The sequence below is a fragment of the Filicampus tigris genome, chromosome 5 (assembly GCF_054856515.1).
Source record: "Filicampus tigris isolate MCC_2025a chromosome 5, RoL_Ftig_1.0, whole genome shotgun sequence".
NCBI classification, from domain to species: domain Eukaryota; kingdom Metazoa; phylum Chordata; class Actinopteri; order Syngnathiformes; family Syngnathidae; genus Filicampus; species Filicampus tigris.
The window spans coordinates 5,259,497-5,276,528 of record NC_141221.1 but is presented as its reverse complement, the minus strand read 5'-3'; the positions used below and the strand labels follow the sequence as shown (position 1 = coordinate 5,276,528).

At 40.4% G+C, this 17,032-nt stretch overlaps 1 protein-coding gene across 2 annotated transcripts; it reads right to left on the bottom strand.

The window, feature by feature from the left end:
* Nucleotides 1–247: 247 nt before the first annotated feature.
* rasef (RAS and EF-hand domain containing) lies at nucleotides 248–16,227 on the bottom strand. Of its 2 annotated transcripts, XM_086030265.1 has the most exons (17): nucleotides 15,761–16,227; nucleotides 12,958–13,104; nucleotides 12,728–12,818; nucleotides 11,500–11,595; nucleotides 10,933–11,010; nucleotides 10,723–10,838; nucleotides 7,747–7,815; nucleotides 7,573–7,639; nucleotides 7,015–7,100; nucleotides 5,409–5,721; nucleotides 3,918–4,076; nucleotides 3,674–3,824; nucleotides 3,012–3,093; nucleotides 2,824–2,938; nucleotides 2,528–2,635; nucleotides 1,736–1,812; nucleotides 248–1,070 (listed from the first exon to the last, which is right to left on the bottom strand). In XM_086030265.1, the coding sequence occupies exons 1-17, from the start codon at nucleotides 16,084–16,086 to the stop codon at nucleotides 968–970; spliced, it is 2,184 nt and encodes a 727-aa protein (XP_085886391.1). In that variant the 5' UTR covers nucleotides 16,087–16,227; the 3' UTR covers nucleotides 248–967. The 2 variants fall into 2 exon arrangements, 1 of the variants encoding a protein (XP_085886391.1); XR_015086766.1 differs by lacking the exon at nucleotides 248–1,070 and having other exon boundaries at nucleotides 1,770–1,812; nucleotides 2,728–2,938.
* Between the last annotated feature and the right edge of the window lie 805 nt (nucleotides 16,228–17,032).

Below are 17,032 nucleotides of genomic sequence, written 5' to 3'. Positions count from 1 at the left end.
TAAACAAAGTAAAGCAATGACATAACAATGATTGAAATCGTTGGTTCTTTTATCTCAGAATTTTTTAATTTTCATTTTTTAAGTTATCATTTACCTGACATGTTTCGGTGACCCACCTGTCAGTTTTGACAGCCGGGTCACGCCTTCATTGAACATCAGCTGATGAAGATGAGTCAAACACCATCGTGTGACACTGAAGAAGGCGAAAGACTTCTGCCGAAACATGTTGGGTAAACGAAAAAACTGACTGCGCTCAAAGAACCAACGATTTCAATTATAAATAAGAGACAGAATGAACGTAATAATAAAACAGTCGCAGATTTTTTTTTTGTAAAAACACATTTTAGTACAACAACAGCAATAGATAAGCTGTCAGCAAATAAAGCATCAATCTTTTCACTTGATAAAATCATCAGTAGTACGAGTGTAACACTGTAGGGCGACAATCATATAAACAATAGGTTGAAGGTTGAATAAGAGTGTAATAGTGTATAAATGCGGACAGTTAGCTCTTGTGCAATGAAACGGACATCAATGGAAGGTTGAGCTCATTGCCATAAAATAATGTGAAAAACAACAACAACAAACAAAAACGATCAAATAAAGCCTTATCTTTCCATAATAAACAATATGTCACATACTAAAACATACCTTCACATTCTTCTTAAAGCGTTCACATCTAATCTGTCTGATCTACAAAGTGCGGAAAGTGATGACAAATAAGCAAATAGCAACATGACGAACACAAGAGTTCCAAATGGCAAAACGCCTCCAAAAAGTTCAGTACACGCACATTTTCAAAGAAATGACAAAAGTTGCACTTGTTCTGCTATACTTCCAGTCACTTCAAATGTCTTCACAACCACAAAGTATTTGTTCCTTTTGCTGCATTTTGTTTTCCTTGATTATATATATAAAATCCAGCCCCAACTAGTGGATCAGTAGCAATCCAGACCTAACGAGTGGATCAGTTGCAGCAGGAGAAGTTGGGCTTTTTCCTGGGAGCGTCCAAATTGGGCAGTGACTGGTAATCACTTGTCTGGTCCAACTTAGCGTGTTTGGTCACCTCCCTTACAAGACAGGAAACATTATTTTAGTTGTTAAAATATGCTCTTAAAAGAGGAAAGCAATACTGTACAGTGGAACCTTCATTTTTTCGCATCAAATGAAATTGAAAGGACGTAATTTTTTTTTTACTACCAAAAAACACCCACAATTTTTTATGACATTTTTTAATGAAGACAAATGACACTCTACTGTATAAAAGATAATAAAAGAAACTCAAGAAATAAACTGTACATAGTGTAGTATTCATTTGTTGGGTGTGTGACTTTAAGGGGAGTGGCCTAGTGAGTCAGAAGCTGGAGTCGGGTTGGACGTTTGTCTGCGTGTGAGCATCTGAACGTGAGTTGCGGCCTACAGCGGCTTCTCGCAAGTCTTCTCATTTTGAAAGTTTGCCACGTTAAATATTCAGCGACTGTGGCTCCTCTTGCCCGCATACAAAGGCATTATAGTACGGGAATTTATTAATTTCTCGTTCTCTTCACTTGAGCGGCGGTGCATTTGAAGCTCGTTTGTAACTCACATTTTTGTAAATTGTAAAATAAAATATACAAAACATCTTTTAAAAAATCATGCATGCGATGGCTCCTAAGTCCAAAAACTCGCAAATTGGGACACTGGTGTAAGTGAGGGTATGTGGTTGCACACTACTAGAGGGCAGCAAAGCTCTTACCTGGCAAGATGCAGCACAGATTCCAGGATGTTGGAGCCATCTTTGGCACTGGTTTCACAGAACAGAGTGTTGTAGGTCTGGTTGAATAAACACAAGACAAAACGGTATTATATGCAGAATTCAAGATGACTTTATTTATTATGTGTTTATTTTTACAACGAATCAGTTCATAAAATGAGTGCTGGTGTCGGGCGGAATCCTCGTACCTCTAAAATCATCACTTTTCAGGAGAGTTGTTCAATCATTAACATAGCATCGTCCAAGAGAGCTGGCCCTTTTCAACTTTTAAGATTGGTGAATCATTTGTAAAAATAACACACATACTGACCAATAGTATAGATTTCTGAAAAAATATGAAATTTACCAAATTGCGACATATCTATGTTTGCTCTGACTCTTTTATGGCTCTCACTGTTGTGCTGCCACTCTCCTCTCGCTTTTCACTTTCTGGACCTGGATTACCCACCTCTGACCCTTTGTTATTCACTGAGAAACATAAAATGAATGCTTTACCGTCATCTGGTGGCATCTTGGTGCCAAGCACCTCCTTTGACTTGAGGGGAGGAGCTGCATTTATTCCGGCCTAAGATTTGTTTAATACAACAATAGCACTTTGACGCCGTTTTGTGGCAACAAAGGACAATTACAAACCTTTTTTATGTGGGCAGCAATCGGATTTTTGCTATTCACATCAGTGCTTGGTCTCTATGCCCAACAAATAGCGAGTCTATGCTATATAAGATTTTGCATCAAAACAGTAATAATAATAATAATAATAATGGTGATCCTCACCATTGCCAGCTTCTCGCCATAGCTAGTGGGCACACAGTTGGCTGCCCCTTGCCTGAGGTCACACTTGTTTCCAACCAGCATGATGGGGATGTCCTCCTGAGACATGTCCTGTACACACACACACACACACACATCATGACCACGAATCATAGCAAAGCTTCATCACACAACACACAAAAGAGTCCCCTGATAGCACTTACGTATCGGCTGCTTGTTTAAAAAGAGAGAAACAAGGATAAGCATCCAAACACGAGAACGGAAAGTGATGTGATGGAAGCCAAACGTTTGCCGTTTACCTCGATCATGTCCACCCACTCCCTCACGTTTAAGAAGCTCTTCTCACACGTTACGTCATACAGCAGCAGCACGCCATCAGCTCGCCGGAAGTAAGACTTGGCGATGCTGCGGAATCTGTGCACAACAAAACCTTCATGATAACGTGACACAGACACGCACATGGGCACACACTAGCACGCACACACACCTCTCCTGTCCAGCGGTGTCCCAAATTTGTAACAGAGTGGGCTCGCCATCTACCATGAACGTCTTCATTTGGAAATCCACGCCTGAAACAAAAAAAATAAAATAAAATAAACAACAAACAAAATAAAACTAATCAAGATGCCATAAAATAATAATCCATCCATCCATTATACATATCATATTTAAAAACAACAAACACAAGAAACAATATTTTCAAACATTAATCACCAAGCAGTTGAAAACTACAAAACATTTGGCTTATTGACCAAATTAAAGCCGAGTGTGTAAAAAATGGGTTCTTGCTCCCAGGGGTTTATGTAGTTTTTGAGTGTAATTTTAGCCAATGTTGTGAATACAATTGTCAATATTGATTTGTTTCAAGGCAAAAAACTGAAAAAAAAAAAAAAAAGACTAAAAAAAAAAATGTACAGTGTACATACTAAAAGTCCACTTAATACATACTGTTAGTTTAAAACATAATTTGCATGTTATCTAATCATGTCTTGATTTCGGAGAGATGGTGGTAGGCGTAAGGAGGGCCCAAAGCGGCCCGCAACCCGGTAGTTGGGGACCCCTGCCTCAAATCGTTACTGACAGATGGCTTAGCTTCAAACTCGTAGGCTATATTATTACATCGCGTCGCTTTAAAGATGCTAAACTCACCGAGGGTTGCGTTGCAGTTGAGTTTGAACTCGTTCCTGCAGAGGCGCAACAGGAAGCTGGACTTGCCGACGGCGGCGTCTCCGGCCATCACGATCCTGTAAGCCTTCTCGGACGTCATGTAGCCTAAGTCGCCACTGTCCTTGTCCTCCCTCTAAGGACAACAACGTGGGAGCGTCACAACTGTCGATATCGGCGCTTCAACCATTCCATACTGTCTAGGTCAAATTTGACTCGTGAGTCTCACCTGCACATTGATGGCGCTGATGGCTTTTCTGGTGTGAGTGGTGGCGGGCGTGGTTAGGTCCGTGGAGGCGGGCGTCCGAACGCTTTCGGATGGCTTCCAGTCCAGAACGGAGCTGCTGTAAGAGCCAAACGCTGACTCGCCATCTTGAGTCTCTGCCGGCTGCCGTGTCAAATCACACGACAAAAGCAAATATCAGACATACGCTGCTTCGTGTGCATTTAAGGATGACTGGGGCGATACGTTGTGGTCCTCTGCCTGACCCCGTTTCTCATTATCTTTGGAAAACTAGATTTTTTTTTTAAACTATAGGTTGTACAGGTGTAGAAAATGTGGTGGCCTGTTTGTGCACATTTAAACAAAAACGCATACCAATCAAATCAATAGAAAGGGTTGGTGACCTAATATGCATGCATGCAAAAATTTGAGAATGCCTGTTGGGGTGTATTGGGGCAGTCTACCGCCGTTAATTATACAGTTGGGTTGCTATATTAATCATTCTAGATTTGAACACTAGAGGGCAGCAAAGGTACTCTTGTTGCTTGTGCTGAACTTGTCGAGCACTTCAACAGCTCTGCCTCACATTTTTGAGGTTAGGGGTTCAAACCTTTGCTCTGTCCTTCACCTCCCCGGTGAAAAAAACATGAAATACGCCCCTGGGATAGTTAATATGTTGATGGCTGTATAGCTTGTGTACTTTAATGTCGTTGTACCACATAGCACGTCAAAAAATAATGACTAACATTAAAATATAGTAACGTAGTCGTCATCCAAAAACTAGGCAGCGGTATTATTATTAAAAAGTTTATTCAGTATTATTGTTAACACTGCACTGAAATACAGGAAAAATACTGTACTTAAATAACGATTCCATTTAAATCTAGAGTACAGTATTACACACAAACATTAAATGAAAATTGTACCTACATACAGTATGTGTTTTTAAACAAATTAGTCTTGAAGATTAAATGTATGTATTAAAAGGTCGATTCAACTGCAATGTAAAATCAAAATGCATTGTATCATATGTAATAAAGCTTAATGCTTAATAAAGTTTTGAGTCACTGTAACATTAAGCACAGTTTGAACATTAAAAATAGGAGAATGTAAGCATTTAAATGCATTGTAGTAAAAAGTTAAATAGAACATTTTCAAGGACGAAAAAAAAATCCATTATTTTGTCCTCAACCGCAGTTTGGTTGTAAGAGGGTGTTTGATGTAATGGTTTGATTGCAATGTTTTCATGCGTTCATTGCCAAGAACCATATTGTTCTCCGTGTTCGAGGGGCACGTTGTACGGTCGCATTTTGATTAATTGGCGCAGACTTCATCAGGTAACGAAATTAAACCAAGTGCAACTCCAAAGAAACCCTGGAGTGCGTCATTCATTCCTACACAACACAAAAGTCATATGAGGAAAAGCACGACAGAAACGGGATGGATGGAATTCGACTGCATGGGCAACAACGTACATTTGAATAATTAATTCCTCACCTCAGCATCGGAGGTCTCCTCAATCATGTTTTGGGCGACCGACTCCTCCCTTTTCTTGCTCACCCTCTCTTCTTCCTCCACCGCCTCCTCCTCCTCCTCTTCCAGCCCTTTCACCTCCTGCTCTGAGTCGTATCCGCCGTGCGAGCCTCGGAGCGTGGACAGGCCGCTGTCCATGTAGATCTCGGGCAGGCTGTCCTCCTCGCACTCGCTGCTGTTCCGCCGTTTCAGACCCGGGTCGCACAGCGCCAGGGCCAGTGAGTCGCTGCTGTGTTGCCGGCCATAAACAGGGAAGTCGTCGGTGCGCTGGCAGAACCTGCAAAGAGGAACCCGAAAGAAGCATACACATTACAACGGGGATAGGCAACAGACTGCCCTGGAGTTAATTATAAAAAAAAAAAGAAAATAGGGGAAAAAAACTCATAAATGGGGGAAAAAAATAGCATAAAAAAAAAAAAAAAATCTAAAATATGAAAAAATATTCACCCCCAAAAAAAGATTTAAAAAATGCAAATATGTGAATCTGCGGGTGCCCAACTGCAAATATGCAGGGGTTGACTGTAGATTTAAATTGTAATATCACGAACCACCACTAGATGGCAAACATGTCTTAGTTGCGCTTAGACTGGGTCCAATACAACATGAGTGCGTATAATTAAAAAAAAAAAATTGGGTGGATTTGGAATGATATGCAGGACAAACATAGTACATTGATCATATAAAAAAAATTACTGAGTGACAATACTATACAATTGTATTTATATAGCGCATTTCATAACAGCTACAGCTGTAACAAAGCACTTTACATACAATACAATAAAAAGGCCGTGTTCAAAAATGAAATATATTAGGAGTACGTATTTTGCATGTATATACATATTTTGTCCATATCTAAAATAACATTTTTGTACATACATCTGGTTAGGAAGTGTGTGGTCCAATGTGGCCCCCGAGTTGCACTGATGAAAATTTGTGGCCCCCCCCTCCAGCATTTAAATTGCCCGTCCTTGCAATGGAAGGATGAATTCACGTTGAGTGGCTGGAGGGTTATTTTGAAAGCTGGTTCATCAGGTTTGGCCGCTTAAGTACACAGAACCTTTTGCAGAGAAACTGCTTCAAGAATAAAAATAATGAAAAGTGCAACTTGTCTTCAACGGGCTCTTGCACCTCCTTTTTCATGGAAAATCATCAAAATGGGCATCAGACTTTGATGACATTCTCTGCCCACATGAGACGGCTTTGGCATATCTCAATCATCCACCTCGGATACCTGCTTCCGATTGTAACTCATTTGAGTGAATTGTCCACAAGGAGTTTGTTAACGTATGAGCCCACATCTGTTCAGTTTCAGGCATGGATCTTTGAGTTTTTTTTCCATGCGTCCTGTTATGAAAGACACGTTCACCCAATTTTGTGTTGATCGGCGAAACTGGCTCATTTTTTTCCCCCCGACTTTCCGAGTGATGCTACTGGATGACTTTTAGGGGGTTGTGTTGGGAAACTCCAAAAAATACAATTACGTTTTTGACCAGGATACACATCCTTGCAAAATAATCTGAGTGGAAAAGCAGCATTAGGATGACATTTATAGTAAGAAACGCACTCTCACCTGTCCAGAGCATATGGCGACGGGTAGGCGAGGCTTTTACTTCTGAGTCTGTCCTTCGTGGCGCTTGAGGACCCGCTGTTACTTGACTGGAACACACACATACACGGCACTATTTAACAAAATTAAATATTCCAAGGGGCATTTTTGAAGTCCTAAAACAGAAAGATGGCCGAGGTCATTTGTAAAAGTAAAATGTTGAAACGTGTACAATGTCGACTCCCGCCGACCGGCCTGAATAGCAAAAATCCCTGTGTAATTGATGCCCATTAAAATGTATTGGGGGGGAAATGCTGATTAGCTTTCAATGTTTTCCACAAAAACAGTGGCAAAAAACCCATGCAAAAAAACAATATATAAAAAATGTAAAATTAAAAAAAAAAAAAAGAAAACAAATCTGCAATAATGCTAAATCATGATTGCCAAACCACGTATAAGCGGGGGTCGACTGTATATCAAATTGTATTATTTAAACTAAGTTAATTAAAATTTTATTTAATAGCATACATGAACGAAATATAAGAATGTACAAAGAAGACTTTTTCCACCCCTCTTCCCTACCTTGTTGGTCCTCTCCAAAGCGGCTCTCAGTCCGTCATTGCTGTCATGGAGTTTCCTGTTGGCTTCCCTTTTCACACACGGAAAAATGATGATTATTATTCTGATGTTTTCACAAAATTATGTCTTCTCTGAAATCAAAGTAAAATGCAGTTCGTTATGTGTGGTGTGACGTACTGCAGGATTTCAATCTGGCTCTCCAGGATGTCTCTCTCCTCAGAAAACTGCTTCATTAATTCCTCGTCCCTGCAATTGATATCAGTTAAATAATAAACGAATAGTAATATTTGTTGTTGGTGCATATTTAACGCCTTTCAGGCTACATATCAAAAATAGTTGGAAGTTCAGAATTTTACCCATGGAAAATTACTGTGTTTCCTCAAAGGTTTACTAAATTATTTTGGAATTTGACCAGAATTATATGTGAGAATACTTTTGGGGAAAAATAAAAATGTGTGTTGTCTATTGGTCGGATACTGTAAATCTGAATATCCATTAAAGAATGAATATCCATATTTATATGTGTATTGATCGACATCAGTGTAATGTGATAGCTGCGATTTCTGCAAATATAGGCCAATATTTATGGTTGTTGTTTAGTGATTTACACTTTATTTATTGCTTTTCCCCTAGAAAAGAAATTTAAAAATCTCATTATGTAATATTTATTTTATTTTTGTATGGTAGTTTTAACACTTGACCTAAAAAGATAATCTATTCTTTTTACTCAAGTGATTTCGTCCACTTTCATTTTTGAAGACACACAAATTTTGAAATAAAATTTCATTTTTTTTGTATTGTAGTTTCTGAAAATTTCTTAAAATGGTTTCATTACATTTAATTGTTCCTGAGTAATGTAACTGCTCAATTGTTTCCAAACAAAAACTACGCTGACACATTATTTTTAAATTGGATGGATACGGTATGTATTGGAAGTGATGATCACGATTGTATGTCCCAAATGAAGTGTCTAATGAGTAAGTCACATGATTTCACATTGAGGTCATCCGTGGCTCCGCTAAGCAGCTGTGTGTATCATTTATGATAAGAAAAACAAGACTGAGGAGAACCGTTGTTCTGCCTCTGCTGTGTTGTGTTGCTAGGCAACCACACACTCCAGGATATCCTGTTTCGCCTGGTGACAAAGAAAACTCCCCCCATTCTCTGGGAGACGACACTCACAGGGGGGCGTTTTGTCTGTCTCTGACCCTAAATGACTCAAGCTTTTTCAGGAGTTTGTGGTAACCTCTACCAAGGTCAAAAAAGTCCTGAACATGTCTGCCTGACTGGCTTGATTGATTGATGTTCTGTTTCAGCCCTTTGGGGGCAGTAATGCCATATAAAATGCCACAAACAGAGCTTTTTTCATCGTAGTGCCATATGCCGAATCTGGTGGGTCACTGCCCTGTTTGGCCCCAATCCAAGTAGCCTGAACCAGTCGAAAGCGAAAAGAAATGCATCCTATATCTGCCTCATTACACACCATTGTTAGCATTAATGTGGTTTAAAGCAATACTTTCTGATCATTTCAATATGTCAAATCTCTATAATATTGGTGGACCAGCTAGGACACATTGCGTTAGCGCTAGCAAATGAGCAACAGTTACTGTTCACAGATGTGGCTACTGGCTTCTTTTGCTTTTGACCATGTCTTACTTGTTACTTCATTGACCAGCCAGTACACAAGTTGCAGTAGTGTTGGCATTGTGCTAAATTTACTGTGCAGAAATGTGGATTATTTCACTTATGACTGTTTCTTTGTTACTTTTTGTCGTGGTCTTTAATATTGGGAGACCAGTCAGGGCATGTATTGTGTTTGCGCTAGCATCTGTGCTATTGTTACCATTCAAAGATGTGGCATCTCTCGCTTTTGTCTATAACTTTGTGACTTTCTGTAGCGGCCTTTAATATTGGCAAATACATCAGGACACCTGTTGTGTTGGCGATAGCATCTGTGACTTATTTTGCATGGTGGAGAAGCTAGGACATGTGTTATGTTAGCACAAGCATTATGTGACTTCTTTAGCTTCTGACTTTCAATGTCCAGGTCCCACAACAGATTATTTCAATTACAATCCACATAAAATGTTCCTTACTGGTTCTTTAAACTCAATAAAAATAGTAGGGGTGTCAAAATAGTGCATTCATTGCGATGAATTAATTACGGTCAGCGTTATTTTTTTCAATCTCCTTAATCTAATTTTTAATCTCTAACTTTACTGTTTCTGTTTGATGATGAAATCCGTTTTGATGTGTGGGGCTTGTGTTTGAGTTGAGGGTGTAAAAGACAATGGTCAGTGTCACACACTGAAGTGGACACTGATTGGCTATCATTGTGTTTGGCATAACCTGATATTGTAGGTGGGAGGGCAAGTTCAGGAGCAGAGAGAAGATGTGAAAATGGAGGCGCATGTGAGAGTTGTTGGTCAAATGAATGGTAAATTTAAAAAAAAAAACGCCCTGACAGCACTACTGATAAATGCAGAGTCATATGCCTTCTTTGTAAGAAGGACTTTGCTTACCAAAGAAGCAGTTCAAGCCTACCACAGAAATGCCAAGTAACCAACCGCGACTAAAGCTACAGCTAATGATAGCAACGAAGACACTAATGTGACAAGTGATTGCAAAGCTCAAACAGCCCGCGCATGAGCAAGTCTGCGACAGACAGGCTGACGAATGTTCTTCCAAAACAAATAGCGATGAACTGCAGACCGATCAACATAGTTGAAGACAAGGGATTAATTGAGGTGTTGCAAACAGCGTCCAATGACCCATCATACAAACCGGACAAATGTATCACTGGACCTCAACTCACAATCACGGTTATTTTGGGGTGACTGAACACTTTATTTATGGTGAGTGGAACTTCAACTCATTTTGCACTGATTGCCGTCAAAACAGAAACCAGGGACTTGGCTGATAAATGCGCCAAACAGTTGCTCAATGGGTAATTGAACACAAGATGTCCACTATAAATACAGATACATACGTACAGACAACTGGGGGCTTTGGGGCTCAGCAATTTTTAAGTAGGATTAAAAAATAGATGAATTAGATCACTCAATTACAGATCATAATGAATTAATCCCTCAATTGTTTTATTTTCTTGATATCACTATAAAATAGCTAAATAAAGAAGGATTACGTAATGACCTTTCATAGTTGATGCTCTGGTCGGTGAGCTCGGTCTTGAGTGAGTCCATGTCACTCTGCAGACACGCCACTTTGGTTTGGGACTTGAGTAGTTCCTGTTTGAACCGCTGATTCTCCTACAAAGAGCAACATGCAGGGATGCAACACTGAATGCAACACTAATTAAGGAACAATACAAAAAAAAAAAAAGGTTGCTTGCGGTAGTCTTACCAGCGTGAGCTCGTTGATCCTCTTCTTCAGGGCCGGACTCTCATCGTTTACTGTGATGTTCTTGTACTTCTCCTCAATCTGAGCGCCACGTATTGGTTAGATCACATTTCAAAGAACCCACCTGACAATTATCGTTAAATTCACTATGCTAATTATATGTCAAATTTAGATCAAGCACTGTGGGTTTATTTTTTTGTGGTCATTTTGGGCTACATTCATATAGTATTTCACCTTTATGTCTGTATTTATTTTCACCTTTAGGTGGGTATTTTCATAATATTTCAAAGTTATTCTCATCAAATTACAACTTTTTTTCTTCTAATTCTATGACGCTTTAAGTGTGGCACCCTTGATAGAAGTCAGTGTTTCCGAAAATATACCGGACACTTGAAAACACCCATTTATTCAATTTGTATATGCTTATCTTGGCTGTAATGATACAATACTTACTTCAAAATATTTCATTATAATTTTTCTTGGTAAACATCCATTTGGCTGACCTATCATAACTTAAATAAGGTGCCGGCGTTGTTTTTATTTTAGGAAAAAAAAAATGCCTGCGGTTACCATTTGCATCCTCTGGATCTTACACTGGAGCTCACACACTTCAGTCTCATAACTTCTTTGCAATTCGTGAAGTTCCGTCTCCCCTCGCTTCTTCTCCTATACACACAACCACACACAAACAAAACAAAACACACATCAATCATTCGCACATTTTTCCAACGATTGGAATTACAGGAGCATTCAGTGTAATTGTGTGGACATTCCTGCGAGAAGTTCGATCACCCGTTACTGCTTTAGAATGAAACATAAGCCACGTCAAAAACAAGTGGCCTCTAATTTGGTGTGTCACAAAGCAAACAGCAGTTCCAGAGTCAGCTGAGTATGCTTACATAAGTCTGTGTGTACACACGCTGATAGCGGTGCCGCGGTGGGATCCCGGCGCACCACCGGCCCGATGTCACAACTTTTCAAAAAATTTAGCGTGAGTGAGTGAGTGAGTTGTTAAGGCCCACTGCACACCAAGTGAAGCAGCTGAACGCAAATAAAGTGGACCAATGTAAAAAAAATTACAGTTGGCGAGTGGTAGCTAACTTGTAATTTTTTTCCCAAGTTTGTAAGTTTTTTACGTGCGGGTGAATGACTCAGTGCTAACTTTAATATGCTAATTTTGTAATTTTCGGTTTGAGCGAGACACATTTAAATACAGTGTTGTGTTAAAACAATGTTGGCATTGCCTGTGCAATACATGCTGGGATAACTATTATATTATATATTAATTATGAGGGATGTTTAATTCTCTTTCATAATAGAATGAAACACAACAACTGTGCAAATAAAAAAAAGCTTAAAAGGAGGAAATCAACCCCATACATAATAAATATTTTCTCAATGACAGCTATTTAAATGACCTCAATTTGAGATGATGTCATGCTTCTTACAGTCATATTCTACCATCAATCTGATCTCAGATCAGTTATTTTTGTTTGACATGAGGGAAGAACTGAACAAACTGCTCAGGGTATATTTGTGAAAAAACAAAACAAAAAAAAAACCACATAGACTACCGGTAGGTAATAAGGTGACCAACATATTACACACACCTCCATAACTGTTCAGGCAAAACATTTCAAGTATTTTCATATTATTGACTCGTCATGCAAGTGTAAAAACTTTGAAAGTGTTTTGTGGTTAAACTATATTGTTGAATGAATAGCTCCCTGGCAGTGTCAATCAAAAGTAAGCATTATTTGGATGTGATCATACTGGTGTACCTAATGAAGTGTCCCACCTGCTCACGCGCTTTCCTCTCAGTGATGCGAATGCGTTGGTCCATCTCCTCCTCCATCTCGCTCAGTTGCATGGATGCTTGATCCTGTGCTCTTTTACACAACATCATTTTACTTCAAACACAAAACACGCAAATCTGCGTGTGCGCGTGTGGATGGGTGTGTGTGCAGGTGTGTGTACGTGTTTGTAGGTGTGTGTGTGTGTGTGTGTGTGTATGTATGCATCACTTACCGCCTGATGGCCAGTGCCAGGTTCTCCATCTCAGAATTCTGCTGTTTGCTCTCCTTGATGAAGGTAAGCAGAACTTTCTCAAGCTGAGGAACAAGCCGAGGCTCGTTCGCACTGATGTTCTGGTACAATGTCGCCACTAGATCTTGTCTGCAACAAGAAAAATTAAGACTTCACGTTACCATTCATGGATCTGGTAGGTCACTGTCCCATTGGCCTAATATATATATATATATGTATATATATATATTTTTATATATATTCATGGCTGAGTTTAAAGCAATAGTGTAACACGTCACAGAGTGTGATGAAAGTGTGTGACGTAGCGCTTGTGTGTTGACTGAGAGGGCGAGCTGAGCACACAAACATGGCCGCCGTCTGTCAACAGCTCGCGGCACACACGTGTTGACTATGACCAAGAACATACACAAACATACACAAGGCGAAGTTGACCCAATAATTGTTGTTCTGGAGAACGTCCAGAGGGAACAACTGAGAGGGAACGTTCAGGTTCATTTCAAATCAAACCTCCGTTATGTCGCTACATTTATTTCTTACATCATGGACACACAAACTCGTCTTTGATGCACTTAATACACACTGTCAAAATGTCCACCATCAGCTGACCAGGAATAAAGAAAGCTTCTTTAGTGCTTGTGTATCACACACTACCACTGTGACAATCAATGTCCTCCAAAAGTGCAGCACCACGTCCCATGTCAGGCCTCCTGGGGCTCACGCCACAGAAACACACGCAGACACACACACACATCTCCAAGCGAGGCCGGAGTGGGCCTTATTTTCAGACCTGGAGTTTCATGCCTCAGACCGAACACAACGTTTTAATGAAGTTGTACAATTTTACTCTTATTAGTGTATTAATCTAAAATTGGTTACTGTTCCCTCCAACAATGTATTACATTTGATCAAAAATTTAAATTACAATCCAATGTACTCACAAGATCACAATCCAACTATCGCAAAAAATGACAGTTGGCTTTTCACTCCATACATTGGGCATTTTAACAGTTAAGTTTTAGTAGGGCTATACACAAATCTATACAATCAGTGGTGACTCGAACTGGGTCGCAAGCTGGCCGGACGCGATGAAACGGAAACATCGACGGGGAGTGGGCAGTTAGGCGGACATTATGCTACGAAAGTTGGGGCGACCGTCACAAGGTTTGACCGGCCCATAAAAACGCAGGAACGTTCGGGAAAATCCTGCTCTGCGATTGCGCTCAAGTCAACTACAGTCGTTCTTTTGATAACTTGCTACTTCAAAAAAAAGACTTGAGGATTTACCTGCACTTGGGTGTTAAAGACTTGGGACTTGACTTGAAAGTCTTGAGTGTTGTTCATGTTCATTATAAAATAATAAAATTAATTAGGCTATAACAGGTATCTCCAACATGTCACTCAGCTCACCAGGCCATTACCAAAACAAAACAGCCCAAAATTTGATTTGGCACTTGGTGAAATCCCCCTAAATCCCCGTACAATCCAAATCACAGGTGTCCCGCCACCTCCCGAGATTAAACTATTTGTCACCTAGAACCAGTGCTGTACAGTAACTCTGAATGTGGGTGAGTATTTTTTATTTTTTTTAGTAGTGTTACAATGTTACTTAAAACATGGCCTGTACAGTTAATAACGTTTTAATGATGGTGGCAATTTGACCTTCCAATCAGTTACGTATTAGCATTTCCATTATTTTGTAATGGGAAAACCCTTAAAAAATAAATACACCCACACAAAAAAATCTGCCTATTTCACAAGGCTGGTTTAGTTCAATAAGTGAAATGCAATTATGATGTTGTAACCACAATCCATTAACTGGGCATGTACTTATATTACTCCTATTTCTGTGACTTCTGTATTTTTAAAGATGAGAACTGCTCAGGGCTCTGGTAACAACCAATCACGGCTGACCTGTTTTCCAAAGTTGAGTCGTGATTGGTCGTTACATGAGACCTGAGCAGTTGTGATGTCATTTCCAGTCGACAAAATGACAAAATGGCCGCCCCCTGAAATGGCTTAAAAGGGGTGGATTTTGCTGTTTAACTCATATTTCACAAATGCAACATTAATCAGAATGTCATGTTTCAACTAGTGGGCCTGCTGTGAACATATTTTTGAAAAAAATGTTTGGGTTGATTTCCATTTTAAGTAAAAGTAAAAAGTACAGACTGAAATGTACCTAAGTACAAAATATAATTAAATAAGTAAATAACTAAATTGCTGTGGGGGGTGTAAAGGGGGGATAGACAGATTTCTGACAGGGCTATAGCACCTCCTAGCCCCAGTATAGTGCCATGCCTGAATAGCTGAGGCCATGAATGGGGAATATCTTGCGTTTCCAAATCTGTTGACATTAGTGGTCCCTACGTGTTCCTTCATGTTGTGACTGTCTCCATTTTAACTTTTTATTGGGGAACTTAAATCAGGGGTGTCAAACTCCAGTCCTCGGGGGCCGCCCTGCTGCTTGTAGAGGTGTCCTCGTCCAACACACCTGATTCAAACGATCGGGATCAGGATCAGGCTCCTGCAGAACTTGCTGATGAGCTGATCATTTGAAACAGGTGTGTTGCAGCAGGGAGAGATGGGAAAACAGGCAGGAGAGCCGCCCTCGAGGACCGTAGTTCGACACACCTGACTTAAATACAACTCATTGTGTCCCTTTTTTTTTTTTTAACTTTGATTTCAGTTGGTCTAAAAAAGTTGAGAAAGTAGGCTGTATACACGTTGTACTTAGATGTGTGAGTATTTGTCTTAAGTAGAATATGGCGCCGATGGCTGTACTGACTTGGGTATGAATTTGCTCTGCTCGCCCAGCCGGGCCGCGAAGTCCTCCCAGGCGACAGCGCACGGCTCGTCGTCGTCCTCCTCCTGTCTCGGCTCCTGCTCCACGTCCATGCGGTGTCGCTCGTGGAAGCCACTGATGAACTCGGGGAGCGTGATGGTGCCGTCCTTGTCCACGTCCAACCGGTTGAAGAGGCGCTCGGCCTCGCTGGGACTGACTTGCAACTCGGTGCAGATCGTGAAGAACTCGTCGCGCTCGATGCTGCCCGACTGGTCCGCGTCGTAGGTGTCGAAGAGTGCGCGCAGACGCTCCCGCTCCTCGGCGCTCATCACCTTGGGACGTAGCACGCTGAGGCGGAAGAAAAAGGACAAAAACCCGCAAACAAACACGTTAGTCCCCCCTCGGTTCCACTTCAAAAACACCCCCGAAGAAATGCGCACTCTCACTATCAGGTAAGTCACCGACCGCTATCACTGTACCTGTGTATGTGCGTGAGGCGTGTTCTCAAGCCTCTAGGCTTATTCCCTCCCTCCTGAGGATTAAAATAAGTCAATAAACTGAGTCAGGTTACTTTTTTTTTCTTTTTTTTTTATGGGGTAAATAAAAACTAATGGGAAAAACACAGAAGTCAAGACAAAATATTTATTTTAAACAACGATTAATATTGCGTTGTTGGAATAAGAATTAATCACATTAATCCGCCCGTTTTCATGCATCAAAGGGTGCAGCCATTTTGGCAGTCTAATGCCATCTGCTGCCGACAGAAATTGACGTCAGAGAGCCCTCAACTCGCAACTGCGACCGTCACGTGACCACGCATGTTTTGTATACAGTACTTGATTTCTATCAGTATTATTGTCTTGACCAAACTCAGAAAACAGGTGAGCTGTGACGTTCGGGAGACAGAGCACAGCGCAGGAGTTTAGCTGTTCTCAATATTGCGCTCTTCTGAACAGAGATGTCAGATGTTGCTCTTGGTATCTGCAAAAGCCATTCACTCAGCTTGGGGGGGTTACTGCTGTTGAATATTTTCCATAAAAAATGTTGAATTGTCATTAACGCTTGCTAATGCACAGCTATGAACTGAAAGTCATTTCAGGTCTTAAAGCATCATCCGCATCATAAAACTGACTGAGAAAATACCAAGATATGCAAAGCTCTTATCTGGGCAAAAGGTGCCTACTGAGAAAAATCAACATTTGTACAACATGTATAGCATATGTACAGTGGATACGGAAAGTATTCAGACGCCTTGAAATTTTTCACTTTGTGTCA

Excerpts from the sequence above, each read along its gene's own strand:
- rasef (XM_086030265.1), bottom strand. The coding sequence starts at position 16,086 with ATGAGCGCCGAGGAGCGGGAGCGTCTGCGCGCACTCTTCGACACCTAC. Across the intron at positions 7,816-10,722 it reads CAGAGCATCAACTATGAAAG|GGACGAGGAATTAATGAAGC; the intron begins GTCATTACGTAA and ends TATCAATTGCAG. Across the intron at positions 4,077-5,408 it reads AGGAGACCTCCGATGCTGAG|CCGGCAGAGACTCAAGATGG; the intron begins GTGAGGAATTAA and ends TTGACACGGCAG.